This window comes from Sceloporus undulatus, chromosome 3 (assembly GCF_019175285.1).
Source record: "Sceloporus undulatus isolate JIND9_A2432 ecotype Alabama chromosome 3, SceUnd_v1.1, whole genome shotgun sequence".
Lineage (NCBI taxonomy): Eukaryota > Metazoa > Chordata > Lepidosauria > Squamata > Phrynosomatidae > Sceloporus > Sceloporus undulatus.
In genome coordinates this window covers 12,993,809-13,009,813 of record NC_056524.1, presented here as the reverse complement: position 1 = coordinate 13,009,813, position 16,005 = coordinate 12,993,809, and the positions used below count along the sequence as shown (strand labels likewise).

Genomic DNA, 16,005 nt, shown 5'->3' with positions numbered 1-16,005 from the left:
ACCCAGGTCGAAGAAAAAGTATGAATGGGAAGGGGAAGGGCCGTTGCTAGGACGCCAAATCTGTTGCTAAGGGTGACATCACAATAAGGCTGGCCACCCACTGAGGAAAAAGGGGGCGGGGTCGTTCAGATACTTTCTGGTGATTGGCAGAAGCCTCAGCCAATGAAACAAGTCCAGGGCTGAAAACAGGTGACGCCTTGCAATTCGTGGGGAAAGTGGGAATAGACTGCCATGCAATGAGCCATCAGAGAGGTTTCTATTGGAGCAGTGGCTCCCAAACTTTAGTCCTCCAGGTGTTTTGGACTACAGCTCCCAGAAGCCCCTGCCAGCTTGGTCAATAGTCAGAGATTCTGGAGGCTGAAGTACAAAATATCTGGAGGACCAAAGGTTGGGAATCACTGTCTTTAATAGCAAAATATTATGACTTGGTTAGTTAGATGTGATACAGTAACAATGTAAGTTTGACCAATTACAACATATTTAACAATATCAACACTTGCAAAAAATCTGACGGACATCTCCGATTGGTTTTTTCCCCCTCCGTTTGCTTTGTAACATCTTGCCTAATGGAAGGAGCCCATGGAGCTTCGAAGCTTGCCAACAAATATATTGTACATTTCGGTTGGCCCATAAAGGTTCTCCGTGGATTTTTGATTGTATTTGTTAAATGGCCCACAGAGCTCCCCCTGCATGTTTTCAGTATCAGTGCAGTGTACCTCTGCAACACTACTTTTTTTTGTAGTTTTATGCTGTCCTTGGACTAAGAGTGCTGGTGTCTCGGCAAAACTACAAATCCCAGATTGTGTTGGATTGGGCCATGGCAGCTAAAGTGGTGCATTATTTCTACAGTGTATATGCGCGTGAAAGTTAGGGGCCCTGTTATGGAGACTTTCATGGCTGTTGTTGTATGGCAGGATTTATTCAAAGGGGGTTTGCTCTTGCCTTCATCTGAACCATACACGTGGGCCTGGGCCCTTGTTATATGATGGGGTTGGTTCCAGGATCCCCCTGGATGACAAAATCCATGGATGCTCTCAAGTCCCATTGAATACAGTGGCATGGCAAAATGGTGTCCCTTATAGAAAATCAAGGTTTTTTTATTTTGAATTTATTTTTATTCTATTGAATATTTTCAAGCCATGGATGCTTGAATCTGTGGATAAGGAGGACTGACTGTATTTAACACAGTGGTAGGATTCAAAGTTAGCTGTGTTAGCCTGCAAAATGAGTCTGGAGATAGCACCTTTTTGAGACTAACTGAAAGAAGAAGTTGCCTGCATGAGCTTTTGTAGACTTCAGTCTGCTTCCTCAGATATTTCTGCAGAAGCTCAGATGCTAGGCTTCCGAGGAAGTAGACTTTAGGGCCCGAGCAGACAGGCCAAAATAAAGCTGCTTCAGGTCACTTTGGAGGTATGCTGTTTAAATGACACATTCATTTAAGGGATTGGAGCATGGCTTTGGCGTGGCTTCCAGCCTCTTAGGATGCAAGCATCATATTAAACAGCATACCTACAAAGTGACCTGAAGCTAGGGTTTGCCATAAGTCTGGACCTCGAAAAACGGGACAAATGTAGGGCAAATGTAGGGCAATATTTTAAAATGTAGGGCACATTTTATAAAAATGGGGACATGCGAAAAATTATGATTTTTTTAAAATGTTAATATAAATGCATGTTTCTTAGGCATGATCAAAATGGAGGACATTTTGGCATTAATCCTAGACAGATGGCAGAAATGTACTTCCCAACCCCCCTCCCCCATTCCAAAAAACACACAAAGCACATTTGGCATTTGCAAACTGACTCACACAGCTAGCTCTTTGCTGCTAATATAATATTGATAATCATGGAAGGTCCCTTTGCAAAACTGATTCACACACAGCTAGGCCTTTGGATGATGATGTGATGATAAAACGTGGAAGCAGCTTTTATTTTGGCTGTCTGTTCAGGTCTTTTAGTCTATGAACGCTCATGCTGGCAACTTCTTTCTTTCAGTTAGTCTCAATGTGCAGCAAAATCTCTCTTCAACATATTTAACAGTTTTTTGTGGGTTCTTCAGGCTATGTAGCCATGTTTGAGAAGAGTTTCTTCCCAATGTTTCACCAGCATCTGTGGCTGGCATCTTCAGAGAATGCTTGCCTAGAAAGGAGTTGGGTATATATACTGTGTGACCTGGAAATGCAGGAGTGATTTGCACAGCAACAGAACAATACACATGCAAATCACTGCTGCATTTCCAGGTCACACAGATTATATACCCAACTCCTTTCTAGGCAAGCATTCTCTGAAGATGCCAGCCACAGATGCTGGCGAAACGTCAGGAAGAAACTTTTCTGGAACATGGCCACATAGCCCAAAAAACCCACAAAAAACTATGGATGCCGACCATGAAAGCCTTCAACGTCACATATTTAACAGTATGTGTGGCAGTTAGAATTCAATAATCAATATTCACATACATGAAATAAATGTAGTAAAATATAGTGAACCAAAATGGACGCATAGAAAGGAATTTGGATTTGAGGCCCCTACAAAGGAATGGTGGGGAGGACTTCAGAAAGGAGTGTTAGAATAAAGGTTGACATTTTGAAGGACATTTGTTCTCCAAGGCCCTGCAGCCGGCTTTGAAACCATAATAACTTACAGATAAGAGATGTAGCTTCTCTGGTACAAAGAGGCCCAGGGTAACATAAGTACTGATAAGGGAAGAAAGAATGTGCCTTAATTATATTTTAATATATGCTTGTATCTGTTCCTTGATTGTAGGAAATCTTGTATGTTTAAATTTTGCTATGACCAATGAAATGTATTAGAGGACCTTCTTTGCCTGTTCTCCTATAAAAGAGAGCCATTTTCTTTCCTCAAGGCCTCAGGATTTCTGTTGGAATGTGAATTCCTTCTGAGGCAGCCGGCTTTTTCTTGGACACATAAACAAACTGTTTGTGTTCTCATCTGATCTGGGTCCCCCGTCTGTTCTGTCGCTGTGGCTGCTGTGGACTGGTGTGAGCAGTTCTCAGGTTTTCTTTGAATCTGCAATGTATCAACACAGTGTATCTCTGCTGCAACACTTTTATTTGTAGTTCTCCGAGGTCTTTGCAAAGAGCATTGGTGTCTCGCCAAACTACAAACCCCAGATTCTGTAGCACTTAAAGTGGTGTGTTATTTCTACAGTGTAAGGCACTCAAATTTGTGGTGGCCCTGAGTTATAGGGAACCTATTATAGTGTTTTCTTGGCATGGTTTGTTCAAAGAAGGTTTCCTCTTGCCTTCATCTGAAGCTGAGAGACTGTGGTTTGCCCAAGGTCACCCAGTGGGTTTCCATCATGGCAGGGAGGGGATTTGAACCCTGGTCTCTAGTGTCATAGTCCAACATTCAAACCACTGCACCATGCTGACCATCTGAGTCTTATCCAATCTGTATTGAGATCTTCCTCTATTCCTATTGCCTTCTATCTTACCAATCATATTCTTTTCAGTGAGTCTGTAGCTTGTATGAGTGTTGCACATGCATTGGAATAGGACAGAGATCCAGATCCGAGTCCCTACTAAGCCACAAAGCTCACTGAATGACTGAACTTCAGTTAGTCTTAGCTTGGCCTACCTCACAAGGTTCTTGTGAAGACAGACTGGAGAGCTATATATTATTGTTTCTTTATTAGTTACACTGATAACTCGTCTTTCCACCACATACTGTCTGCCCCTGGCTGTCCTACTCCACTGCCTGCTTTTAACTGTTATATAATCATTTAATTATTTTGTGTAATAATTATGTAATTTGTATTTGATTGTTATTATTTCACTGTTGGTGGAGGGTTGGGGGTTGTTTAATTTGATTATTCTGTTAAGTTATGTATTGATTATTATCTTCTGTTATGTATTTTATTTCTTTTTATTGTAACCCACCTTGATCTGTAGGGAGAGGTGGGCTAAAAATTATTATTATTATTATTATTATTATTATTATTATTATACCATACAACATTTTTATTATTTATTTACTTAATTAATTAATTTGTTAAATTATTTATACACCATCCCAAATCAAGAGATCTCGGGGCAGCTTAAAGATATCATTAAAACAGGTTAAAACAGATAATTTAAATAAGCCAAAATGTATGGAACAATATTATATAATGAGTTAAATACAGATGCTTAAAATTTTGAAAGTTTTTTTTAAACTGTATATAAAACAGTATTTGGATTGAATTAATGTGCCTATCTGATGTATAGTGGTGTCATTATACAGTGTTCTTGGCAAAAATTTGTTCAGAGGAGGTTTGCTACTGTCTTACACAAAATATAAGAAGGTATTCCCTGGCAGTCTTCCTTTCAAGTGCTAACCAGATCTGGTTTCTTGTTTCAGTCACATTACTGTATTATAAGCCAAGAATTCCTCATCTATTCAATGGGGGGGAGTGGCAAATTATTTTTTCCCATAAGACAGGCATCATATTTATACCCCTTCACTACTCCAAGGATCAACAGGTGATGGCTCACAAACCAACGCTAGTCCAAGGACCACCATAAGCACCACTCTTTTTTAACCTGAGTTTCTCTGGTTCAATGGTTCTCAACCTTTGGCCTTCTAGATGTTTTGGACTTCAGTTCCCTTAATTCCTAACTATTGGCCAAGTTAGCTGAAGCTTCTGGGATCTGAAGTCCAAAGCAAATGGAGAACCAAAGGTTGAGAACCACTACTTCTGGTTGTTTCGAACGACAGCCCTCCCTATCCTTTTACTGCTGATGTTACCCAAAATGCTGGGGTCCCGAGAGGACATCCACAATTGTATTCAATTGTATTAGCTCATTTGGAGGCAGCAAGAGGACTTTGGGTAATGTGAAGAACTTGAAAGCTTCCATAGCTGGCATCCATAGTTTTTGGTGGGTTTTTTTGGGCTATGTGGCTGTGTTCTGGAGGAGTTTGGAAAAACTCGGGACCAGGAGATCACATCTACTCTACTCAATGACCTTTCTTCTATATACCCTACTCTCTTCCATGCCAGCATTCTCTGCCAGCCACAGCTGCTGGTGAAATGTCAGGAATATAATCTCCCAGAACACGGCCACATAGCCCAAAAAACTCCACAAAAAACTGTGGGTAATGCTCCAAAAGCCGGGGTCAAAAGTCAGCAGATTCTAAATTAGTTTCGTTTTATTTATAAGAACAAGGGGGAAATCAGCTTTCACAAGGAGATACTCACACAGTTGTACAAGAACTAACAATGTAAAGGTGGTAGCTGATAGCAATTCCAGAGGATTTAGCAGAGGGCAATACTTTACCAGATTCAGGCACAGGGATGCAATTGATGCGTCTGGTTCTGTACACAGCCTAGACCTGGATGGGCCTGCGTGTGTGAAGGGAGAAATGGACAGGGTGGCTGTCTGAACTTAACCAATTGGGGCTGTCCCAAAAGGGCATATTTATAAGAGCAAATGTGTCCTGAGGCAGTTTCTCAGACATTTTGAGTGGATTTTTCCAGGAGACAAAATGGCCAGAGGTGTGTGGAAGTGGCAGGGCAATATATTCAGATGCTTCACACAAAGAAGTGTCATCTCCAGAGGAAAGTACGCTTTGACTCCCAACGTTTTGGCCAGTTTCCAGTGTATCGCTCACATTCACCCTCGTGCATGAAGGGAATATGTAGATTCCAGCCTCAAAGGACATATCCTGTCTACATGTGCTAGCACTTCCAAGCCAGGCCTGCAAGATCTCCTTATTTTGGGCAGACTATTTTCCTTGCGCCGGGGTACCTTTGGTGGCTCCGTGTCCTGTTTTAGCCTTGGGAGGCTAGCCAAACCCTCATTTCAAGCACTAAGGAAGAGGCAGAAAGGAAGCTAGCCTTACCAAATCTTTGGCAGCAAAAGCAGTGGTCATATAATCTAGCCCAGGGTCATAACAAGGTTTCAGTCAGTCCAGTCCAGCAAGTTTGAAAGGAAAATCTGAAAAGTGTACTCCAGGTCCAAGCAAAGTTTCAGTCAACAGCAAGACATTTCCAGAGGCAAAAAGGACGACTGTCAACCATGGTGGACAGAGGGAGGTGCTGGGATATTTATAGGCCATCAGGGTCTCGCAGGTGGTCCTGGTTAGCAGCCTGCTTCCTACTAAAGTGCAGAAAATGCAGTTGTCTCTTTTTCCTGGCATCTCTCTGTGGGAGTAGCCACTGGCATGTCTGGCTCAGGTGGGGGAAAACTTTGCTCCTGGGAACTTGGTTCTGGTACTGGCTACAGGCTTACTTCCAGAGGCTGCTGGAGTGGCTTTAGTCCTGGCATGTCCGCTACGCTCTCAGCTTCCTCCTCAAACTCAGAGGACATGCCTGTGGATGACACTACATGACCAAACATTCCTTTTAATATTAAAGGTCGATTAGGGGGGAAGGAGGGCTATTCCACTAGCAATAATGGCTGGGCTGATGGGAGCTATGGTTCATGCACTCAGAAACTGGGAAAAACTGGTGTGGGGAGTTTAGTATTTCTAATACAGTCAGCTCTTGCCATACATGGGGGAAGTGTTCCAGACCCTCCTGCATAAGGCAAAAATCGCGGGGCCTCAAGTCCCATTTGTATGAGTGGGGTGTGCTTTTGCGCACCACATGCCCCAATCATTCTATAGGGGCTTACCGTCCATATGACCTTGAATCCGCATATGGCAAGCCCACATATGGCGCAGGCATGCTGTAAAATGTACCCTTTAAAACAGTAAGAAGTCACTGATACTATTTTGCTTCTGAAGTAATAGCTCAGGGTTTAATGTACAAATCTGAAGTATTTATTGCAGATATGCTGCTGCAATCCCACACCAAAAGTCTGTTTTTCTATACCTCTTCTCCATCCTGCCCCAATCCTAGAACACATAATTTAAAAAGAGCAGGTCTGCAAAACATGGTGATTAATTAGCACAAGAGGTTACTAATGGAACTGTATAGCCCTAAGTGCCAATACAGGTTTCTGATATAATTTAACCTGCCATTTGGAAAGCATGTGTCAAAGCTTGGTACATTAAAGAAGAAACAACTGACCTTGTGGCTTGTTCATTCAATCAAAATAGATGTGTTCACATTTCATGAGTTCTTTGGGCTATACTCACTTTTAATTAAAGTAAGAAAACAAACACAACAAGAGATAATTTTTAGGGCTTTAATTTGAAACAGTCTCAAAAATATTACAAAAGCTGTGTTTCCCCCTCCCTCCTCCTTCTTCTCAAATGTGAATGAATCCATTGAGATTTTCTTTAGTAGGCTCAATATTTCAAGATGTGACGAATGGCTATAGTGCATCTCAAAGAACTTGACTCAAGATTATGTTTTCCAGAATAAAGGATTCTGAGTTAGTCGTCTTTGGAAATTCTCATACCTGGAAAAAAGAGGAAATGAATATACAGTACATGAAAATCATGACACACCGTTGACACAAACCACTGGAACCTTCCAGCTACATTGCTGGGTTTGTGGGAGGAAACATAAATTAAGGACCTGACCTTTCCCCTTTGGGCACAAACAGAGGGCCCAAGTTGTACAGAGGCTTATCTAACCTGCAAACATCTATGCTGAATGCCATGTCATTCCCCCAGTCATTTCATACACTATCAGCCTCTCCTGTAAATCAGATACAATTTTCCAACAGCTAATCTTTTCCACATTACTGTTACGAAGGCTGTTCCTACAGATAAGAAGGCTCCTACATCTACTTTGTTGACTCATCTATGTCCTACCTTTCCTTCAAAGGGGAAAAAAAAAGACACACATAAAGACTGGGAACCCTTGGGTTCTCTAGATTTTTTGGACTTTAGTTCCCATCAATTCCAGCCAACAGAGTCAATGGAAAACAACTTTAAAAGCTTTAGTCTAAAACATCTGAAGGGCTAGCCATTTTCCACCTGTGATATACTTGGTTTGTTATTTTCCAAGTTTTAATTTCGTAACAACCCAGAGCATCTTTGTGAGGAAAGTTAAGTTACGTCACATAGGCTAAGCTATTATATAGTAATAGCATACCAAGGTAAGAGAGAATAAATGTGATCAAGGACAGGTACTCCAGAAAAAGCAAATTTCCTTTATTTGGTTAAAATATTTATATCCTACCCTACATCATAAGCTCTCTGTGGGGATGTTTACATGCATGAGAATAGAAGAATTAAGCCATTAATCTTTCCCCCCTCCACACACACATACACAGAATAAGTGAAGGATAACAGATCTGACTTTGCTACTATGCCATCTCAATGAACCACTGCAAGAATAAACGAGTAAGATTAGAATGAATAAACAATTCTGTGCAATATTTATTTGCTTCCGTATTTACAACATAGCTTTTTCCCTTTAAAAACTCCCAAGGCAATACTGAAACTCTTTAAAAAGAAAAAAAAAAAAAGGTTAAATATGAACAATCCAAATCCATGGATTTTTTATACACGGATTCAAGCATCCACAGGTTGAAAATATTCAAAAAGGTATAAATTTCAAGTATCAAACCTTGATTTTTCTATTTTATATAAGGGACACCATTTTGCTATGCCATTGTATTTAATGGGACTTGAGCATACACAGATTTTGTTATTCATGGGGTTCCTGGAACCAAACCCCAGCAGATAACAAGGGTCCACTGTATACCATCTTAGTTTAGAAGTAGCAACACAATATCATTTAAGATTTCTTAAGAATACAACAGGCCTGGGATTCTTACCCACTATTTCTCATTACTATAGATGTAGTATAAACATTCTGTATAATGAGTTCCTTTTCTTTGCTGTTGCCAGCACTGCCAGCACTCAAAAAAGCAGCAGTCTGCATCACCCTTAGCCAAATCTCTCTGAGCAAGGAAACAGAGAACAGTGCTTCCCTGCACAAGGACAGCTACTGAGATAAGGCACTTCTTATGCACACTGAGTCATAAAATATTTGGAATATTTAATTGGTATCTCACCTTTCCCCCTAGAAGCTCAAAGTGGTATAGATTATTGTCCTTTTCCCCAGCCTATGTTATCCTCACAACAATTTGATGAAGCAGATTGGGCTGAAGCTAGATGACTAGCACAAGATGGTTGGTGTCTGAATGGGGACTTGAATCTGGATCTTCATATTCCTAGTTCAGCTCTTTAATTACTATAAAATGCTGGGTTGTAGTATCTACTAAAGCACACTAGCAACTACGGCTGTTTTCTGATTTTAAAATTCCTAGCCCATGGGTAATGGGAAATTAATATAAAAAAGCAAATCTTAAGTGATTACAAGACTAATTATCCTACTGTAATAAAATGTACAGTGATGAGGAAACACTCTCTAAGCTTTAAAAATCCTAATCAATTCATCATGATTTCAGACCATCTACCTGCTAAAATGTAAAAATCTGTATATGAAAACACACAATAACACAGTTTATCAAGATGATGTGATGGAAAATTCAGATCTCTAAGCTTTCATTCTTAGTGTGCACGCATGTCAGTAGAGAGAGAACATGCTATAAAAGGGATTTTACTCTTCTCTCACACAGAGTAGAGAATCTCTTTTAATATTATCTGCAGTTTCTCTAACTACCTGCATTAAAAATAAACTCTTTAAAATCTGCTGACTAATTTAATCAATTTAAAAAAATAAAGTAAAGTTGGGAAAGTGAAGGAAGGGGGCTGGATGGTCCTTCAAGGTCTTGAAGGAGGCAGTGTGTCCACCTGGTTCTATACTGTCTTTAAAGGACAGTTTTTATGATTCAATTGATATACCAGAACTCCTTTTAAATAAGTCCAAAGAGATGAGCCCATCAAAATGTTTATTTACATGTTAAACACATACATTTAGCTGATGTTATATTCTTAAATATACCTTCCCCAGTGTCCCACGTTTTGTAAACATTCTGTGCCTGCTCACCTGGAGAGAAGTCAGGCTTGCCACAGGTAACCAGGTGAGTGGCTATTTACAAGACATGCACAAGACTACACTGCTAGTAGGATGCAATCCATGTTTACTCAACTAATGCTATGGGAGTTTATATGGGTAGTTACAATTCTAATATTGCTGTTACAGGTGAAACTGAGTTCTCACAAGACCATGTACAGCTGCAGAGAAGTTTTTGTCTCCTTACCATTTCAGAACTACGTTTGCAGGAATGAAAGCTTCAGATGGGTTGGGTGTCATTTGGGCTTGAGTGACAGCAAAGGATGAAGCGAAGTTATAAAAATTGTCTAGCATCTTTTGAGTGAACTGAAATACACAAAATAAATAAATGAATGAACTTATATATGATTTAAACAAAAGCATGCAAACATACTGTAACACCATTTCCCATCTGATTACAAGCAATTCCATTATGGCACTGCAACACACTCCTACCATTCAAGAGGGCTCCCAACCCTACAGAGTGGATTTTCAGAAGTTACAGGTATCTCAAAAGGGGAGGTGGAGAAGGGGACAGGAAAGACTGGTTGCACAACCACTGGATACAACCCTCAATATGATAAAACAATGGTGCGTATCTCTAGTTTCTACACAGCTGTGATTACATGCTCAGCTGATCTGTTTGAATTTGCTAAATCATGACCAGTTTCAGAACAGGCTTCAGGTAAGGAGACTGCTTCCAGACATGTCAGCAAGAAGGTAGACTGGGACAAATACAGTACAAGCAGTTGTGAAAGCTAGGGAAGGAGGGGATACAAAAAATGATATCCCACCAACACTAGAGAAACAGTGTCTCAAAGGGAGATTTTGTGTTGTATTTTGTCACTGAATATTATTTATAAGTTTACAAGCCTCTATCAGGGACATTAGTTAGGAAGCAAGTGTTGTATAGGACAACTCCATACTTTCATATGCTTTTGGCCTCTTGTCAGCCTGTATACACACAGATGTGCCAAACCACCACATCAAAATGATGAGAGAGAAAGTAGTTTTCCAGTCTTATTTTAAAATAGACTTCTAATGCTGATGTTAGAAATGACAGCTTCATCTGGCAGGCAAAAAAGGACAAAACATATCTATACATACTTTAACCTTAAGTGTCTCTGGGATCCCATAGCAATTTAGGGAGGTCTTTGGTTTTAAACCTGTTGCAGCAGATGGAACATTTTTACGGATGTGTTGTGTCTATATTTGTTTATATTTTAGAAGGTTGTTTAAAACAGTTTTTAACTTGTGGTTTTCAAACAGAATTGTGGTTTAACTGGGTTTTTAAAAAACTTTTGTATTAATGGGTTTTTAGTTGTACTTTGTTTTATATGGTTGAAAGCTGCCTTGAATCCTGTGCTCATAGAAAGGTGAGAAATTGGATGGATGGATGGATGGAGATAGATAGATAGATAGATAGATAGATAGATAGATAGATAGATTTCGGTCATGACTCTTCTGGAAACAGCTGAATGAGCACTAGCCTAACCAGTGAACAATTCACTAGTGCATCAGTTGTCCATACTGGATAATGCCCGATGCTTCAAGGCCTGGTAACAATAAGATTGCTCTGCCAATGATAACTGGAATCAAAACAGCTTCCCAATTACCTCTGTGAATGAATTGACTGATGATACAGCAGCACTTGCTACAGGAGTTTGCTGAGCCAAGAGTTCCAGCAGCTCCACAGAAATTCCAATCTGGGCTACAGATGCCATTTGGGGGATGTTCATGGCTCCGAATGGATGTTGGCTGCCCTTCCCTAAAAGAGACATCAAAAATAGTCTTAATACATTAACTGTTGTCTCCATAGGAGATCAGTTCTAAACAATCCCCAGATTTACACAAGACCTCTTGAACAAGAGTGGCATCGATCCTCTTAGCAGGATGAAATACACAACACCGCTCTACAATAATGATATCTTTAAAATAATTCAAAATCACAAACTCTAGCAATCATTTATGGCAGTGATGGCTGTGGCCCAAGAGTTGCACATGCTCCCTCTCACCACTCCGAAGATTGGATTCTGAAGGCCTGAACAGACAGACTAAAATAAAGCTGCTTCGGGTCACTTTGGAGGTATGATGTTTAAATGACATACGCATGGCTTTGGAGTGGCTTCCGGCCTCTTAGGATGTATGCATCATTTAAACAGCATACCTCCAAAGTGACCCAAAACAGCTTTATTTTGGCCTGTTTGTTCAGGCCCTGAGGTTCTCAAAGCTTCTCCAAGGCCCCCAGATCTCCCCCCGCCATTGTTTTAAATGTTTTTGGCCAAAAAAATAATAATAATAATAATAAAAAAATAAAAAATAAAAAAAATAACCCAAAAGCAGCAAAACCATTAAAAATGTAGTTTATATTCCCTTCTTTCTGAGTACCTCTCATAATCCCTTATACCTCAGAGAAAGAAAGAGAAGGGAAAAAACAGAAACGTGGCCAATTTTCAGAAGTGACAAGAGACCATCATTCCTGGTCATGTTGGGGATGCCAGTGAGACCCATAGAGGGGAAACAACCCTTATCCCCTCTGCAGTTCCCCACCCTGACTTTGGAGAATGTATGGGAAGAAACAAACTAAACCAGGAAAAAGATGTGTTACGCTACAGGAAGGACAGTCTTCTTGCTTTAGCTGACTGCTTGATGGGAATTCAAGCTGACACAGGGTGGCAGTGTAGTTCAGAATCAATATAGTTTCCTCTTTTTCCACCATAAAAGGGATTACCAGAAAACATATGTGGACATCTGCTAGGAGGACTCAACACAAACACCAGCTCCCAGTTTTCTCTTTTCCATGTTAGATCAGAGGGCATTAAAAACTCTCTGAGATAGTCTTAGGCGGGATACAAACCGCCGCTTTGCGGCGGTCTGCTGCTGCCGCCGGTTAGTCCGCGGGGGAGCCGGAGCCTCCACATGGCGCGGCTCCCGTGCAGACCGAAAAAGAAGCTCCAGAATGGAGCTTCTTTTAGAGTTGCATTTGCGACGTAGCGAGGCGCCAGGGGCGCACTCGCTACGTCACAAAGGACACGACGCGTACGGACGCTCAGCGTCTGATACGCAAAGATGGCGCCGGCCATGTAGAAGGGCAGCACCATCTTGTATGGACGGAGTCTGTATTAGGCCCAGGGGCGTCTAGAAGAGACGCCCCTTTTTTAAAATGGGACGTCCTCCGGACGTCCCAAATGCCAGTTTGTAACCGGCCTTAGTTTAAAAAATAGAATTATTAGTAGAATGGGGTGGGTAGTTAAGGCCTTTTTAGATTATGCACAGCTGTGGAGACAGCCGTGTAAAGCCTAGTTCAGATAAATCCCTTGTTTAACTGAGGGGAGGCGAAAGAAATCTTGTTAACTCAGCAGGACTGGAGGGTCAGCAACCTTTGTCCAAACAGCTGACACAGATTTACAAGAGCAGAGACACAGACAACATGCTTTAGAGTTTCCTTCTCCCCCTCTCCAGCTTGAGTTCTCACCCTTATGGGCACTTTTATCTGGCACAGGTTAAAGGTTCAGGGGCTGCACCTGTTTATATGCATGTATGCATATCAGCTGCCCATTGAGGGAAATGGGCAGAATTCCTCCATGCAGAGAGGCCACACTAAGGATGGACAAAGGCTACAGATTTCACATCTCTGCTTCTATGGGCCTCAACCATTGGCTTCCAGGTGTGAATCAAGAGCCTTCAACATGGTACCTTTAGATGCACTGGACTACAATTCCCATAATTCCCCAGCTGCCAAACCCCATTCACTAATCACCTAAATAGCTGTGCACAGAGGAGGGGGTTATAGAAACCTTTCCCCTCTCTCTTGCCAGGCTAACTGAAACCAAGGGCTATGCTGTGAGGCTCATGGAAAGCAACACAATGGCTGAGTTAAAATGTTGGCCACCAGTGGCCAATCCTTAAAATGATATATTCCTAGGTTCCAGTAATTGGGCTCTCTGCTCTTACCAGTTTTTAGGCCAGAAATTTTGAAGATGGCACTTGGTTTTTCATTTGTCACAAAGCCCAGCAGCTGCCACACCGCTACCCCGTTCTCATCAGGGTAGCAGAAGTAAACGGAGCCACCCATGCCCTCTGGAAAGGGCACGGTCCCCAGCATGAAGACCACAACGTGGTTGATGCTTTCGTAGTCTGGCAAGTCAAACACAAACTTGTCTTCCGCTACCTGCTGTGCAACTGTCTGTACCTACAAAATAAAAACAAGTAGTTAAATGAAAGTGCTTGTATGTGTATGTGTGTATAAATATTTGTGTGTGTGTGTGTACATATACAGTGGTCCCTCCACACTGACTGAATGTGGAAAAACCGCAAATAAAAAACCACCATTCCTTTTAGTACAGAGAGAGAACATCAATCTAGGAGCCTCCAGGTCCTCCAATGAGTGTTTGGTCCACATCTGCCGGAAGTGGACCAAAGAATTACAAATGCCTAGGGAAGAAGCCTTATCCCTGGGAACCTCTAGGTCCTCCAGCACAACTTTGGCATGTCTTAAATTTTAACTTGTAGTGTTTTTAATTAGGTTATTTTAATTCTGTTTTTAACATGTTTTTCTATTGTGTTTTTCTATAGGGTCAGTTTTTGGGAGAAAGGCGGATTAACTCTATGGTCAGCTTCTGGCAGAACTGCGCTGGAGGAGCTAGAGATGCCTGGAGAGAACGTAGTAATCGAAACTGCAAATAATCAAGTCCGCAAAAGCTATTGATCCCGACACCAAAACTGATTGGTACCATCACCCCCGTCCCCCTCCGCTAGAGGAAGATTCATTTCCTACGCTAATCTGCCCAAAATTGTTAATGCATTCCTATTGGATAGTTTTAGATTTTTTGATGTTCAATCTTTTTTTATAGCTCAACTACTGTTTTTATTTTGAGTTTTTAAATTGCAATTTTTAATTGATGTTTTATTTATACTGTTGGAATCTGCTTTGATTCCTTGTGAAAAAGCAGAATACAAATAATAATAATAATAATAATAATAATAATAATGAGGGGATATTTGGAAGCCACACATCAACATGCACAGTGTTTCCTCCTATATATATATACACATATACACATACACATGATGTGTGTGTATGTTATCATAATGTATATAACACACACACACACAACTTCTATGGAGGCCTAAAAGGCAGAGAGTAGTTCACTTGAGGAGGGAGAATGCCTTTATTTGGACCAGTGGTATCCAAAGTGGGCCCTTTAAGGGATTTGGCTTTGGACTCCAGCTCCCAGAATCCCACACATATTGGACGACATGGCTGAGGCTTCTGGGAGCTGAAGTCCAAAGCCAAATCCCTTAAAGGGCACACAGTTTGGAGGGACCGCTGCTCGCTAGGCCCAGCCTCGCAGGTTGCCATGGAAACCAACCCCCCCGCAACGCTCTTCGGGAAACCCCGTGCAGTCTGGTTTCCATGGTGACCCTTCCCTCTCGTTTCCATGGCGACCTACGGCCAAAGGCCCCGCCCACTCACTCACCAGCCTCCCCGCAACCAAACAGCCAAACATGATGGCGGCGGCGGCACCTCGGTCCGGCTCCTCCGAGGAGGCCCTTTCTATAAACCTCTGGCCAGTCCAGATGTAAGCCCCCTGTCCCAACCCCCCTGCCCCGCCCCCCAAAAAGATATTACGTCCGGGGTTAAGCGGAAGCAAAATATTCCCAGTCATTCTGGCTAGTTCCCCCAGTTCGGAAAGAGAACTACCTATCCCAGAATGCACCGCGCAGAGATCGAAGCGAAGTCATTTACACACTTGTCGAAAGGCCTCTTGGGATATGTAGTCTTTTGGCTGCTAGCTAAAGAGCAAGAGTTGTTTGAGGAACTTAAGGGAGGATAGAATAACAAATAAGGAGTTTGTTCTCCTCACAACTTTAAAACTGAACTAGGGACCAGAACACACTACAGAAATAATCCAGTTTGAGGCCGCTTTAACTGCCCTGGCTCAATGCTAGGGAATTCTGGGAACTGTAGTTTTGTGGGACATTTAGTCTTCTCTGTCAGAGAGCAAGCTCTTGGGTCACAATAGACTACAGTTCCCAGGATTCCCTAGTACTGAGCCAGGGCAGTTAAAGCGGTCTCAAACTGGATTGTTTCTGCAGTATGTTCTGGTCCTGGTTCCAATGTAAAGTACTGCAAGAGGAATA

The 16,005-nt window shown here is 41.6% G+C and overlaps 1 protein-coding gene across 1 annotated transcript; it reads right to left on the bottom strand.

Annotated features, from left to right (window-relative positions):
* Positions 1-7,118: 7,118 nt before the first annotated feature.
* On the bottom strand, positions 7,119-15,466 carry HIKESHI (heat shock protein nuclear import factor hikeshi). The gene is made up of 5 exons (XM_042456207.1): positions 15,342-15,466; positions 13,816-14,053; positions 11,478-11,629; positions 10,070-10,188; positions 7,119-7,348 (listed from the first exon to the last, which is right to left on the bottom strand). Exons 1-5 carry the CDS (start codon positions 15,369-15,371, stop codon positions 7,294-7,296), a joined length of 594 nt encoding a protein of 197 aa, XP_042312141.1. The 5' UTR covers positions 15,372-15,466; the 3' UTR covers positions 7,119-7,293.
* Positions 15,467-16,005: the final 539 nt, after the last annotated feature.